At 31.9% G+C, this 15,002-nt stretch overlaps 2 protein-coding genes across 2 annotated transcripts; one reads left to right on the top strand and one right to left on the bottom strand.

Annotated features, from left to right (window-relative positions):
• Window positions 1-7,103: 7,103 nt before the first annotated feature.
• Window positions 7,104-8,183, top strand: LOC102666247 (uncharacterized). Its single transcript, XM_006576002.1, has one exon. The coding sequence runs from the start codon at window positions 7,104-7,106 to the stop codon at window positions 8,181-8,183; it is 1,080 nt and encodes a 359-aa protein (XP_006576065.1).
• A 934-nt stretch (window positions 8,184-9,117) lies between these two features.
• On the bottom strand, window positions 9,118-13,789 carry LOC100817275 (glycine-rich domain-containing protein 2). The gene is made up of 8 exons (XM_003519162.4): window positions 13,362-13,789; window positions 12,326-12,443; window positions 11,948-12,205; window positions 11,197-11,655; window positions 10,528-11,060; window positions 9,950-10,145; window positions 9,667-9,819; window positions 9,118-9,556 (listed from the first exon to the last, which is right to left on the bottom strand). The coding sequence occupies exons 1-8, from the start codon at window positions 13,520-13,522 to the stop codon at window positions 9,446-9,448; spliced, it is 1,989 nt and encodes a 662-aa protein (XP_003519210.1). The 5' UTR covers window positions 13,523-13,789; the 3' UTR covers window positions 9,118-9,445.
• Between the last annotated feature and the right edge of the window lie 1,213 nt (window positions 13,790-15,002).

Raw genomic sequence — 15,002 nt, 5'->3', positions numbered from 1 at the left:
GGGCTTTATCTCTTGAATAATATGTGTCAATGTGAACCTTTCACTTGTTCTAAATTTGTCAACTAGAACCTTTACAACTCATCTTGTTTTAGTTTTTTTGTTGTAACATACTCTAGCACATGTGTGCTTCAGTTCCAAGGTCTTCAATCAAAAGGTAGATTTTTCTCCCACTTTTGATACAAATGCATGAAATGGACACTCCTTAGTCTTGCACATTGCCCTAAACCTTAAATGATCATTTTTGGGAAAGTTTACTTGATAATTATTCAACACAGAAAACTCCATTATGCCTTCTTTGAAATCTTTCAAAGAGGTAAATTGCATTCCTAATTTTCATTTAAAATCCTTGCACACGTTCTCTTTCCTGAACTTTGGATATTTGTTTTTTGGCTTTGTAGTTTCATCCTCTGATTCAACATATTGTATAATGTTAGTCGCCTTATACGACTAACTTTTGTATAGAAATCATTTTCCAAAACTTGTATAGTTCCCCAATTTTTGGTTATTTTGTAGTGATTTTTTGTAAATAAATTTTGTTTTATGGATAAAGTTGTCTCTAGAATATGTCCATTGGATTTAATGGTGAAATATGTGCAATTTCAGGTGAAAAAGAGGTTAAGTCAAAGAGTGCCAAAAGTGACAATTGAGCTTAGCTCATCAGTGGGCTAAGCGCGCATTCACCGCTAAGCGCAATTTCAGCGCGCTTAGCGCAATAGAAGAATTTGGCAGGGCATCAATATCAAGGTCGCGCACTAAGCGCGAGATCAGTGCGCTAAGCGCAGCAGTTGTCTTCAGCCAGGCTCAGTGCACGAACTGGCGCTAAGCTCAAACCCACTTACTCGCACTAAGCGCGAGGGTGGCGCTAAGCACAATGTCGCGAATTCAAAGCCTATTTAAAGCCTATCTTGTGCAGAATTAAGGTAAGAACTTGAAGAAGGGCCAGGGCACAGAATTCCACAACACACCACAGTGCCTATTTCGGGAATAGAGTTCTGGAGGCAGCAAGAGGAGCAACTTTTGCAGAGATACCTAGGTTTTGTAAGCTTATTATTGTTAGGGTTTCTTCTGTAATGGTTGGCTAAACACCCTAGTTGGGGATTTCTAATGAACAGCTGATGTAAATACTTAATATCTAATTGATTATGTTTTATGTGTTCAATGCTTCCTTCAATGCTTAATGTTTGTATGCTTTTGGTCTGATCATCCATTTGTGTGCATAGTTAGGTGACTTTAGCATTGGGAAATGTACTATTGCCTTAGAACTTGATTGAAGCAGGATTGAAACTTAGTCTTACAAGAGGGATCTGCAGATTAAGTTTTGGTTTTAATTATGTTGTTACAATAATGTTGTTTAGTCTAGGCCTAGTCTTAAAAGAGGGATCTACGGACGAAGCTTAGGCTAAACTTTCGTAAGCTGCTTGAGCTGAGTCTAGTCTTACAAGAGGGATCTACGGACGAAACTCAGTTTAAGTTAGTCTAAACCTAAGAGGGTCGTCTAAATTGGGCCTAGTCCAACAAGAGGGATCTGAGGACGAAGCTTGGATTGATTCGATCTGATGAGGGATTGAGGTTTAGTAATTTAGGCTACAACATAGAACACAAGAGCATGATTGATTAGATAAATATATTTATATGCATTAGCTTGTTTGTTAGAAAGACCCAACATTTCTACGTACTACTGTCACTTTTACTTACTTTGCATTTTATAGTTTTTAGCATAAATGTTTAGTTTAAATTCTGTTTGAAATTATCAATCATACATGTTCTCTCAACAATGCTTCATTTCTGAACTTAACTTAGGCTAACATTAGTTCCCTGTGTTCGATACTCGGATTCATCCGTTTTAATTTTTAAATACTTGACTATTCGATGCGCTTTCCAGTAAACCGGATTTCCCTTTAATATATTTGTACGAAGAAAAAGTAGAACAAAAAGTAACCGTAGGGGAAATCCAACATATAACTCTTTAATGTCATAACCAATCTCTAAATGATACATTTCCCTAAATTTAGGATGTGTATACAAATGTGGTGGGTCGACTTCATTGTCACTAGGCATCTCAAAAGGATCCTCAACAACCACCTTCTTATTTGGTTTCTGCTTCACAAATGACTGACCATTATCTAGACCAACATCCCATTCAAAAACATCATTTATACCATACTCTAAGTCAAAATCATAACCTTCAAAATACACTTCAACAAAATCTTAACCATTGATTACTTCCTTATTGACAACATTATTGGTCACTTCATTGTAGTTTTCAGAATTAGGGATGTTGGTGTATGTTCTAACATATAAAATCCACTAACTTCTTCATGTTAAGAAACACCAGGCACCATATAAATATGATCTTCACATTTATGCTCCAAAGCATAGTTTGCCCAATCCAGTGTGTCTTGATCAGTCACCAAATCTCTTAGGGAGTCATAATCAACATATTTTCCTTTTCAAAATATTTTAATCCCACTAGTAACACTATATTTAAGGCCCTTCATCAGCCACAAAATTTCAAAGTATGACCATGTGTCAATATGAAGATTATGATAAGCATGCTCCTTTTACCCTCCCACTTCAATGTCAGTTTATATACCCATGCCTCCATCAAGTGAACTACAATAGAAAATCTCATCCTTATCCATGTTCAACAAAATTATAATGTCAACTATCATCAAATCAAATGCCACAACATAAATAAAATACAAAGGTCAAACATAGAAAAAAAAATTCAAAACTTAACCGTACAGAATTTGAACCCACACATCACTACACAATTTACATTCAAAACGAACCATACCCCAAATTGTTCAAATCATACAAAATTTGAGCTCCCACCACCACTACCCAATTCGTGTTCAGAAAAACCCTAACCCCTTAAACCATCCATTTTGATCTCGCACAACCCCAATCACACCTAGAACACACATGAATCCTAACCTCCCTCAAAACCTACTAACCTTAACCCATTTTGAATTCGAGAAACCACGAAAAAATCCCAAACAGATTGTAAAACTAAAAAAAAATTACCTTCTTCATGTTTGGGACCACCAATATAACCAGGTTGAACTACTTGGAACCACTATAAATTCTCTCTTAGGAACCTCTCTCTAACACGAATCTTCATCTACTTTGGCTTACAAACGAAAATGAAATTGTTGTTGGCTTCCAAACAACAACCACGAAGTGGTCAACGTGCAACCTCAATAAAACCAATGAAAACTTAACACATGTTGATGTTCAGATGCCTAACGGAGTGGCTGATGTGGAAACTCAAACAGAACGTAGGATCGAATTTCACCACACCTAACTTTGGGCCAAAAAATCACATATTTTGATTTTACAAGGACAAAAAATAAACAAAAAAATTTATAACGACCAAAAATAAACTTTACCAATTTTGTAGGAACTAAAAACATACTTTGGCAGTTTGTTTTACTCTTTATTAGTGGAATCATGAGAAACTTTGATGATATTAAAAAGATAAATGCTAGCAACATTGTCTCTAACACTGTCTTTCCAACACTCTTTATCTGATTAGTTGAAAATTGTTAAAAATCACATAAGAGTTTTAGAAAGAGTGTCAAATAGAGCGACGTTAGCATTTCTCTCTTAAAAAAATAAAAAAAGTGTATTGTTATTGTTATTGTACAATGATTCTCTTGACTTTAAGGTAAGTATGTGCTAACAACTACAACATATTTTTGACACTCTATCGAGTCATATTTTGAGTGTCTCTTCATTCTACCACTTTTAATACATGATTTCAAAAATATCTTAATTAAACATTTTTAATATTCTATTTTATTTTTCTTTAGAAATGTATTTCATATACTACTCCTAAAACTAGCTAAAAATCTCTCCCAAAATCTCAACCATATCCATCTTGAATTATCTTTCCTTTTTCTTTATTTATATACTTAATTTTCTTAATCTAATATATCTTTTCATTTTTTTTTATCTTTTTCTAAACTAAAACTCAATTTTTTTTAAAAATAATAATTTAAAATAATTTTATATATAATTAAGAAAAGTCTTGCATATTTCCATTCACTATGTATGAATAATTTGTTTATCTTTATAATAATTATTCAAAATTCATATATATGATTAATTTTTACTGATTGAGAATATAAAAAATTTGCATTGTTAATATATATGCTTATTAAACTTTCATTTATTACTTACCTTTATTTTTGCTTTTTTTTATAAAAAAAAATCTATAAAATTTCTTAGTTAGCTTCCCTCTTATCCCTCTTTATATCAATACAAATCTCTTATATTTTTTTTTTAATAAACCTCTTATTGAGGCAGTGACATAACTCAAAGATTCACAATATGTGATATAAGATAATTCATTCATTTTTGTGATATGTGATTTGAAATTAGCCTTAATTTAAATTATCTCAAATATAAATTTTAATACATGATAAATTATAATTGAATAATAATAATAATTTTTATTCAAATATTAAAGATAAATATCAATAAATTTTTTTTTACTAAAGATACCAATAAATTTACAATAACTCACACATCAGGTAAGGCTCTCTTAGTCATTAAATAATAATATATTTTCCAAAACATTCTAATTAAATTCATTTCATATAATAACTTATTAGACAATATACATTTTTTTGGGATGATATTTAATTAATTGATTAATGGATGGAGTATTATTAAAAAATAGTGATTTAAATGTTAATATATCATTCAAAATATTTAATTGATTTATGTGTATCCTTTTGTTAACTTCTTTCATGCTTCGGAATCACGGTGAAGGAATGCCATACAACATAATATATTTTGATATTTTTCACAAATGCCATTGAATTTGAAAGTAGCCTCATCTTAAAATAGTTGGTCTTAAATATACATAAGCTTTTAAATTTGTATTAAATAAAATTGACTTAAGATACATAAATCATCAATATCATGTTTATTTTTTCATTTTACTTGTGAAATATTAGTTTTAAATATAAATACGAAATTTAAATATTAATTGTTTAAAATTAATTTTTATCAAAATTTAAAATCAAATGCATTTTAAAATATTTTTTTCATAAATATATAAAAAAATCTTCAATAAATTTATTGGATCTTTTATATTATGCATATAGATACTAGGATAATGAGCTAAAAATAAAAACGTATTTTTATATTGAAATCGAAAATTAACTCATAGAAGATCATTATAACTTTATGTCAAAAAAAATCATTATAATTTAATTTGTAGTGTCAAATTTAAATCTTTGAAATCTATTTATGTTATAACTAAAATTTAATTGAAAATATAAAATAATTTTATATCGTTATCCAATCACACGTCACCATTTCAGTTATTTTAAAATAATAATTTTAAAAATCATCATCAAGTTTAGCATACATGTTAAATTGAGATTAAATAATTATGTAAAACTTCTTACTATAATATATAACCCTTTTTCTCTATAACTTAAAGGGATTTTTTTAATAATTTTAATCCGTCTAAATAAAATGAATCAAATCTAAAATAAAAACTTTCTATTTTTTAATAAAATAACATTCTATGTTTTTAGGTCATTGACTTATACACATAACGTATTAGGTAGAAAAGTATTATTATAGAATTTAGTGTATTATTAGTTTAAGTTTTTCTATAATTAATTAATTTAAAATTATTTTGTATATGTTTTTTAATATGGCTATTACAAATTAATAAATTTATTATACTGTATACTATAATTTATAAATAGTAAAAATATAAAAAATTATATTATCATTGATCATAAGCCAACTTATATGATAAATTTATTGGCTTTTAAATAATTACTACTTCAAAAGTCATATCTCAAATGATTTTTTATGAATTAATAATGAAAAAAAATTACACTATTGCACGTGCCTTTTAAACTGAAACTAAATTTTATATTTTTACTTTTATATTATTAACTAATTAAATTTTTTAAATTGATTTAAGACAATTATTAAAAACTTAACAAACTTATGACTATTTATAATTAAATAATAATAATAATAATATGGTTATTTTTTTATGTTTAAGAATCAAAGATAAATACCAAAAAGATTTATAATAATATATTTATATTTAATTAATTGAGTTAAACTTTGATATGATGATCAAAAGTTTACATGAGAAATAAATTAGTAGAATCTAAAGTTAACAATTTTATAAGGAATAAAAAGCATAAGACGAATGTGGTATACACTTTTGTATTCATTTTTCATTATTAGTTATTAATATGATAAAATATGAAGTACATTCATATTTTTGTTTCCAGCAAAATATACTATATAGATATGTTAAGGAGTTTAACTTTAATTGGTTAAACAGTGAATTGTTATAATCTTTTGATTGCTTATAAGATTAAGTTTGAAATAATATCTTCTTTTTATAATATTCAATCTACATTGATTATTTTTAAATTAAAACTCATTTATTAAAAGAAAAATAAAATATATTGAAAAATTATTAAAAAATTATTAATAATAAATCATTTTAAAAAAAAGTATAAATTTAAAATAAATTTATTATTATTAATTAAAATAATATTTTCTTAATTCGGATTAAATAAATAATTAATTTTATATATAGTAACAAAGGAATTATTATATACACATACATAAACTTTTTTTTTTGAAAAAATTATTGATCGTTCAATTTATCTTCAATTTCAATTTTAGTCCTCTTTTAAAATAATTGATAAATTTTATCCTCCTATTTTATTCAATAATCTTGTTAACTATTACAATAGAATGCTGACTATGACGTATGACGTTTTTATGCATTATTTCTTAAAAGAGAACCAAAATTAAAATTGGAAACAAATTATGGGATCAAATTTACAATTTTTGGCTTCTTTTTTTTTCGATACTATATATATACATGAGTATTAAACTAACCTCACGCGGCATATAATTAATGGGCATCCAACTCAGCTGAATCTGTCACTTTTTTTTTTTTCTTCGTCCCCCTTTGCTCCCCATCATGCCTACCATAATATGTAAACCCACACTCTTCCAACAACCACTCCACTGAGTCCACTCCCACACACTCTCTTCAAATTCATTTCCCCAATTCCCTCCGAAACCCTAGCACCTCCTCTATGGATTCCCGCGACTCCTCCCCTCGCTCCCGCGACCCCGACGCCGACAACAACAACAACCACCACCACCACCGCCGCCAGCCTTCCTTGGACGACGCCCCTCCCAAGGTCAAGCTCATGTGCAGCTTCGGTGGCAGCATCCAGCCCCGCCCCCACGACAACCACCTCACCTACGTCTCCGGCGACACCAAGATCCTCGCCGTCGACCGCCACGTCAAGTTCCCCTCCCTCATCGCCAAGCTCTCCTCCCTCGCCAACAACACCCCCTCCAACCTCTCCTTCTTCAAGTACCAGCTCCCCGGGGAAGATCTCGACGCCTTGATCTCCGTCACCAACGACGACGACCTCCACCAGATGATGATCGAGTACGATCGCCTCTCCCGCGCCTCACCTAGACCTGCGCGCCTCCGTCTCTTCCTCTTCCCTCTCCACAACAACTGCAATTTCGCTCCAACCGAATCCAAATCCGAGCGCCAGTGGTTCGTCGACGCTCTCAATTCCGTTCACGTTCCAGAAGATTCTCCGCCGCCGCCTCCGGCGACGGCGAATCCGGATTTTCTGTTCGGACTCGACAAGCCGGCGGCGGAGGATGCTCTGGCGAAGGACTCGGAGTGTTTTCCCGAGGATCGTGAAGCCGAACCTCAGATTGAGAATGAGAACAACAGTAAACAACTTCTGCAACGGAAAATGAAGATAGAGGAAGATGATAATAACAATAAGGGTAGGGTTTACGGCGTTAACGGCGGGGGCGACTGTTATGCCCAGAAGAACGCGGAGAAAATGACGCCGTTAGTGGCGCATGCACACGCACACGCACACGCGCAATTCGTTCATCCTGGTTCGGTTACTGGAACGGTGTCGTTCATGCAGGAGAGGAATAATAATAACGCGGGTTATTCGCTGGCGTTTGCTACTACGGGGAATGAGATTTATCTCATTCAGACTCCTTCTGGAATGTTTCAAGCGGTTCGGCCCGTTACTGGGCCGGTTGGTCAACCGGTTTATCTGGTTCACGCACCCGGTCCGGTTTCGCATTCGAAGGTTGGTGCGGCGGTGCACGGTGGTGACGGAAGGATATAAAGGTCGTTTCATTTGTTCGTTTTTGTGGCATAGTGCTCGGGTACTGATATTGGTTTTTCAGTTTTTTTTTTTAACTTGTTTGGAATATTGGTTTGGGCATTGTTTCTTGTGCATAGGTGGTGAAGTGGAGGAATTCAGTTCAGGAATTGTTTTTGGAAGTGTAATTACTTTCAAATCAGTACATTGCTGATTTTCGTATCAGTGATTGATTGACTAATTGTCTCCTTTATTCTTGCAATTTTTCATTGTGTTCCATCCATGTTTGTCGCTAATTGTTTATTGTGCTCTTTTTTCTTGATAGTATAAAATTAAACCATTAACAAAGGTATAACTAAAAAGTATGATGTTCTGTGTCTGACTAGCTCAATGTTTTTGACGTAATGCTTGTCTGCCATTGATAGGCAAGAGAAATTAATATTCTCGTTAATAATAGTATATATTTTTCTAAACCAAGTTCTCGTTTATATTTTGATATAATATAATAGGAAAAAAAAATACAATAGTTTGGACTTTGGCGAACCCATAATTCCATAAACAACACAACACACGCTTGGGGGTTGAAATCACTTTTGTCCTTTCAGAGACAGAAAAGATAAAATAACATGAATTCCAACTGGATTTGATAAAATATTTTAGAATGCATATATCTTTGTGCTGTGCAGCGGGACAATGTCCCTTCTACAAAAAAGAATAATACCTTTATTTATTTAAAATTCTGGCGACACTTTTTTAGTTTTTACGGGTACATAATTGGGTAAGGTAGATACATTATAAGCTAGATTAGTTGGTCTTGAATATTGTAATGTTGTGTTTGATTTAGAAAGAGAAGAAAAAAATATAAGAAAAAGTTTGTGGATATCATGTGAAACTCATATCTTTTTTACATTTCACTTTAATTTAAATATATATATATATATATATATATATATATAAATTATTTTCAAATTCTTTATTTTTATTCTTTAAGCCAAACCCAACAACATAAAATCCGCTACAAATGATTTGTGTCAAAGTTAAAACTAAAGTCTAAAACTGATTACACCAAGGTGTTAGTACCTTAAAAAGTGACCCTACCGTACACAGGTCTATTGTCTAAACTTCCAAGAATTTTTTTATTGTATAAAGTGTGCTTGGCCGACAAACGAGGCACATTAAATAGTAGTCACTATGGACCAGCTTCCTATCCTGGGATTTTTCTAGAGGAAAGGAACGTAACATAACATTTGCCAACTGTATTTTTCGGCAGCTTTTCTGGTTTTCTTTTATGCATTAGTCCCATTCGCCTTCTCAGTCTCATTACTGAAATCAGGAAAATTATTAGAGAGAACAAATGCAGACAATAAGGCAGGCAAGACCAGCCACTCTTCCTTGATCTGTTCACCAAACAAACAAATTTTAAAACAGACACAAACTAGTGATGTTAGGTATGAAGAAGATAAATCAATAATAAATGGTGCTGTTTTTTGCTGAACAAGTACAATACCTCCAGAAATCCATTTGCCAAATCCATCAAAGCCACTGCTTTTCCATAAGGATGTGTTCCAGAGAATTCTACTGCTGTCATGAAGCAATTTCCTTTTTCATTTCGGTAGTATCTTGTTCCATACTCCAATTTTCTACCTGGAAAAATAATCACCTGGGAAAAAACACCAATGTTAAGATGAACATAATATTGAACCTTAGATGAATGCATGTCTAGCACAAGAACTCTACAGTCTACACTAGGTATAGATTTAAGAATCTAAAGACAAGAATAACAAGGTTACCTTCCGAGTGCCTGTGAGTTCAAATACACGTTTATGATCTTCAGCGCTGGTCTTTTTTATCTGTAGCATCCAGTCAGAGTTCATCATAGACCACATTGTTCCTTTTAACTCTGCAAGAAGATGAGTTTCACCGGATGCAGTCCTGCCAATCACTTCTTTATTGATACTACTCTTTGTCTTCTCATTTGACAAGTTACTATTTGCAAAAACAAAATGAGAAAAAAAAATGTCAAGGGAGCATGAAGCTTAGTGTCCAAGCAGGTGACCCAAAAATTAAGCAAGTGCAGACAAATGCTAGACAATTCACAATATCTTCAATAAAAACTACACAAATCTTATATATGGCAGTATTTAGAATATCAATACTGTCTCGTATTTAAGTTAATTGTCTTATCTGAATAAGAACTTGTTAGTAGGATGCAAGAAAAACTCTTTCACTAATCACATAGTAATGATACCAGACCCATCTGTTTAATCTAACAGTCACATGGTAAAACATGAATTCCTGGTTCAACATTCTTAACTACTAAACAACTCAGCTAATGATATTCTAAATTCCACATGTCAGTTTGGCTTACCCTTTCTGGATGTGAATGATCTCATTGCCAGCTTCATCCACAACATTTGTCCAACATTTTGTTTGCTGGAACTTTCTTGGAAGCAGGAAGGAAAAATAACTTCCTTTGAATGGATACATAGAAACAAAGTGCAACTCATATGGTGCCGAAACTGGAGGAGTTAAAGACAAACCAATGCGAATACCAATAGGCTTTGACCAATTGACTGTAGATGTCAAATCTAACCACTTCTCTTTTGGCAATTTAGATGCTACATCTTGCAAATCCCCCAGATTGATTGAAGTTTTTCCCAATACTTTGGCTGGCCTTACTCCTCTAAAATTGAAACTTGGGCGAGAAATGAGTTCAAGAACTAACTCTCCATTACTTTCACATTGGAAAACAGCAACTTGTTTCCCTTGTGACTCTGAGGAAATGCATAATTGCTTCTTGGTATTGAAAAGCACGTCTTCTTGTTTCTTGTTGAAGGATACAAGTAGCTTGCCTGTATGCCCCAAAGGTAAGTTTCTCACATCAACAATCTCAAGCATCACCTGAATAAGAGTCATGAACTCAAAATGTTACAACTAACAACTGTTGATGACCAAAAATACATGTGACAAGTTACAGTTGCTAGTGTCTTCTCATGTAACAAAGAAAATAGCAGGGAAAAAAATTATTGGAGGTTACCTGCACAAGCATTTTCTGTGGAAGCTGAATCACATTCTGGTTTGTCTTATTGGATGGAGCTGAGATTTTGTGTATAGCATCTATTTTATACTTATCAACAGTAATAGGTGATGGTGGACTACCACTGTACATTGCTCCTGCTTTCCAGTATCTTGAACCAAATGTCTCTTCCCACTGTGTGGTGGTTTCAGAAAAGCCAGCATCCAGCTTTTGGCCCTTGGTCCGATCAGAATCCATGTCATTATGTTCTAGTATTGTGCCCATAATTGCCACTAGATCGTTACAGTAAGACACAGGATGCAATTGATGAGAGTGCCAGATTAGGTCAATGTCATAAGTTGGAACACAAAAGCAGCTTACATGCCTCTCTCTATTCCTCTTGATCAAATGCAGAAACCCCTTGTATCTGGCCACAGCTCCTTCAAGAAAAGTATCATCATTCCAATAAGGCCTTGAAACCTGTAATTAAAGTTGGAGACTAATGGTTAAGCATAAACTGGTACAGTTTTCAGTCGTTTTATTGATAGAGTAATTTCAATATATACTTTATTTGAATACAAGTCACCCTTTGATTGAAATGTTACTCAAAAACTAATTTACTCTACTACACATACTCAGTAATTTGTTAGAAATAAAATGTATGGCCAACTAGTAATTAAGAGCATTTGATACTAGCTTATTTGTTTATAGTACAGTTTGTAGGTTAGGAATTGACAATACATGTTACTCTAAATCTAAATTTCTTAATTACCTGATAGAAGAAAGTGGTCTGCCTTTTAACTGCTGAAATCAGATCATAGTCGGTGCTACTTTGTTTGGCTTCCAAGAAATTTTCAGCAAAATTTTGCATTGAGTCATTGTTTAGATCAAGTTCATATGGCTCACTTGGATACATTGTCTCCCAGAGTTTTTCACTTTCCTCTTTGCTGGTTCCCTGAGTTGAAGATACCACATTCCGATCACCTAGTATTCTCCCATACAGTTCCATGCAGTCTGTTTTGTAACGCACCTGACAAACATGTGCACACATATTGAAGGGTTCGGTAATTACAACAATTTTTTTTCAGAAAACAAGTTCACAAATGAGTTAAGAAGTATGTGCGGTTTTGGTTTTGATGCTCAAGCTTACCGGATTAAGCCTATGACAGTGCCAAATCCATTCACAGTCAAGAGGAACAACAAAAGGGTCTTGTGTCACATGTGACTCAGCATGTTTGGCTAGTAAAGGAAGCCAACAATATTTATACCTACATTGATGAACAAAGACATGCACAAACACTAATAATTAAAGCACAACCTTTAGAAATAAAGGTCAACTTACAACAGAGGAAACATGAGATTGCAGACACTGACAGATATAGAAGTTCAGTTACATGCCTATGAAAAACTTGGTAAGAGTACATCAATTAGTACCTAAAAATACTGAGCACTAATTAAGTACATCAATTAGTACCTAAAAATACTGAGCACTAATTAATTTAGTCTTTAAAATTATAAAATTATTATTTCTATCATTAAAATTGTCAAACGTCAATTATTATTTTTTGGTTCCGTATAGAACTATAGATATCTTCTTCCAAAAGTAATCCCGGGTCAAGACAAAATTAAACGTGGATATCTCTTCTGCATGAATTAACATAAATTATTTTAATCTTTAGTTTTATAATTTTAGGATTAAAATAATTGCCAATGTCATTTAGTAGTTAAAAACAAAAATAATGATTTTTTTTTATAATCAGCAGGAATATATAGGCATATGAAGCTTCAATTTAACACCTAGCTAAGCCTCTTCCACTAGGTCTACTCATTTTGGAATAAAGTGGTATCTCGGGTCACAACTCTATTCTCATGTTGAAGATCAAACCCCACCTCAGTCGTTAAGGGAACCTAAGTATCAAACTTAATTTTAAATATAGAACCTATAAATTTAAAAGAGAAAATACACATATTGAATTCATCAACATTCAATAATTTATAAAAGGTAGCAATTTTAAGAATAAGGGTGTCTTTGGCAGAAGAGAAATAGGGAAGAAGGAGAAAATAGAAAAGAGATGAGAAATGTAAATGACAACGTTGAAATGTTAGAAACTAAACTTATTGACAGTTATAAATTCAATTTCAAGAAGTAACTAAGTGTTTTTGTGGTGAGAGTAATTATACATAACCTGTAGTTAGCTCTGTGTAAAACTGGACCATCATAAAGGCAACGATTCCTATCAACCTCTGCCAGAAACAGAAGCTGTTGCTTAGCCGTGGCCACGAGGTCTTCGCTTAAGAACACCATGTTCTGGGCTTCAGCCCATTCCAATTCTTGCTCTGTCTCCATGCTAAGATAATTATTGCTGCTTCAACATCAAATTCATAACTCTGCAGGACAAAGAGATCATGGTAGCTGCTGTTTAAAAATTAAAACTTTTGAATCAACTTCGCAACGAAAGTTCCTTTCCTTTTTCTGTTTCTTTTTCCTCCTCGGCCGCCAAGTTGTATGAATTTCCTCTCTTATTCTGCGCCGGTCACCGGGTTAGAACGAATAAAAGTCTTGAATTGAAACTTCATACGCTACGCGGAAACTAGGATCATAATATTTGATAATTTGGATTACATTAAATATCTTTTTCTATATAGATTAAGTATTTTGGATGATTCACCAAAAAAAAACAGTATTTTGGATGATACTGTAGTATTTTTAAGAATTATAATTTCACTATAGTTTTTTATTAAAAAAAATTGACAGATTTTTTTTAGAAAAAATCTTTAACGAATTTTTTTAAAAAAAAAATCTTAAATTCTTATCTTTTTTCTTTTATTTCTAAAATGAATTTTAGTATTTTTAAAATTATCAACTATTAAAACTAATTTTATATCTCTATATAATTATTTATTATAAATCTAAAGCATACTTAATCTATATGTTTAAAAATATTTATTTATGAAAACTAGGATTACTCATCAACTAGGATTACTCATGAACTAAATTAAGTGTGTCTAAAAATTATGAGACACAACTTGTTTAAAGTTATTTTTAGTTTTATTTTTATTTTACAAAGTTTTCTAACTTACTAGTAGAGTTGAACAAAGTCTAGTATAAGATCTTTTATGAGTGTAAATGGTTGTGGGTCATTTGTGAATTCAAATTGAGTAAGTCAATTCAAACAGTTTGGATTGGATAATTTTTGTGTTTGAATCAAACTTAAGTTGAACCAATTAAATCCATTGAATTTGGATCGGATCACGGATTTTAATATTATTGACACATTAATTTGTATAAATTATTAGTATGTGTAAATATAATATATATTTTTAATTTTTTTAAAAAATCAAATACCATTGATTATTGATTACATAGACTTATTCACCTGAATTGAGTAAATATCAACGCATCCTTAACTTTTAGGATTAAAGCGACACGAGTTTTATTAGTTGAAGTCACTTCATATGGACTTCTAAAAATATTTTAAATGTATTTATAAATAGTATGTCTCATAATGTCTCATTAATTTTGGTAGAAAAAAATATTTAAAACTCATCCTCACTATGATTATTGAAACTCTTTATCTCGAATATGATATGATTGATTTTCCATCTCTCATGGATAGATAGATAGATAGATATGAATGAGTGGAGTGAAGTGGGATATGACAGTATCACAATTTCTTTTAATAAAAAATCTAACAAAAAATAATTGTGCCTAATTCATTTAATAAAAATTTTAACATATAAAAAATATTGCATTTTAAAAAAGAACAAATAAAATTAAATGTTTTACCTGTTGATCCAACTCAACCCAAAATATTTACAAACATATT

Source organism: Glycine max, chromosome 2, assembly GCF_000004515.6.
Source record: "Glycine max cultivar Williams 82 chromosome 2, Glycine_max_v4.0, whole genome shotgun sequence".
Classification (NCBI taxonomy): Eukaryota; Viridiplantae; Streptophyta; class Magnoliopsida; order Fabales; family Fabaceae; genus Glycine; species Glycine max.
The sequence above is the reverse complement of the archived record's forward strand: the minus strand, read 5'-3'. Positions and strand labels throughout refer to the sequence as shown.

What these genes read in the sequence shown, in the direction of transcription:
- LOC100817275 (XM_003519162.4), bottom strand. Translation starts at nt 13,522, where the DNA reads ATGGAGACAGAGCAAGAATTGGAATGGGCTGAAGCCCAGAACATGGTG. An exon ending in ACTGTCATAGGCTTAATCCG is followed by an intron (nt 12,206 to 12,325) that starts GTAAGCTTGAGC and finishes CATGTTTGTCAG; the next exon opens with GTGCGTTACAAAACAGACTG. An exon ending in CACAGAAAATGCTTGTGCAG is followed by an intron (nt 11,061 to 11,196) that starts GTAACCTCCAAT and finishes ACTCTTATTCAG; the next exon opens with GTGATGCTTGAGATTGTTGA.
- LOC102666247 (XM_006576002.1), top strand. Translation starts at nt 7,104, where the DNA reads ATGGATTCCCGCGACTCCTCCCCTCGCTCCCGCGACCCCGACGCCGAC.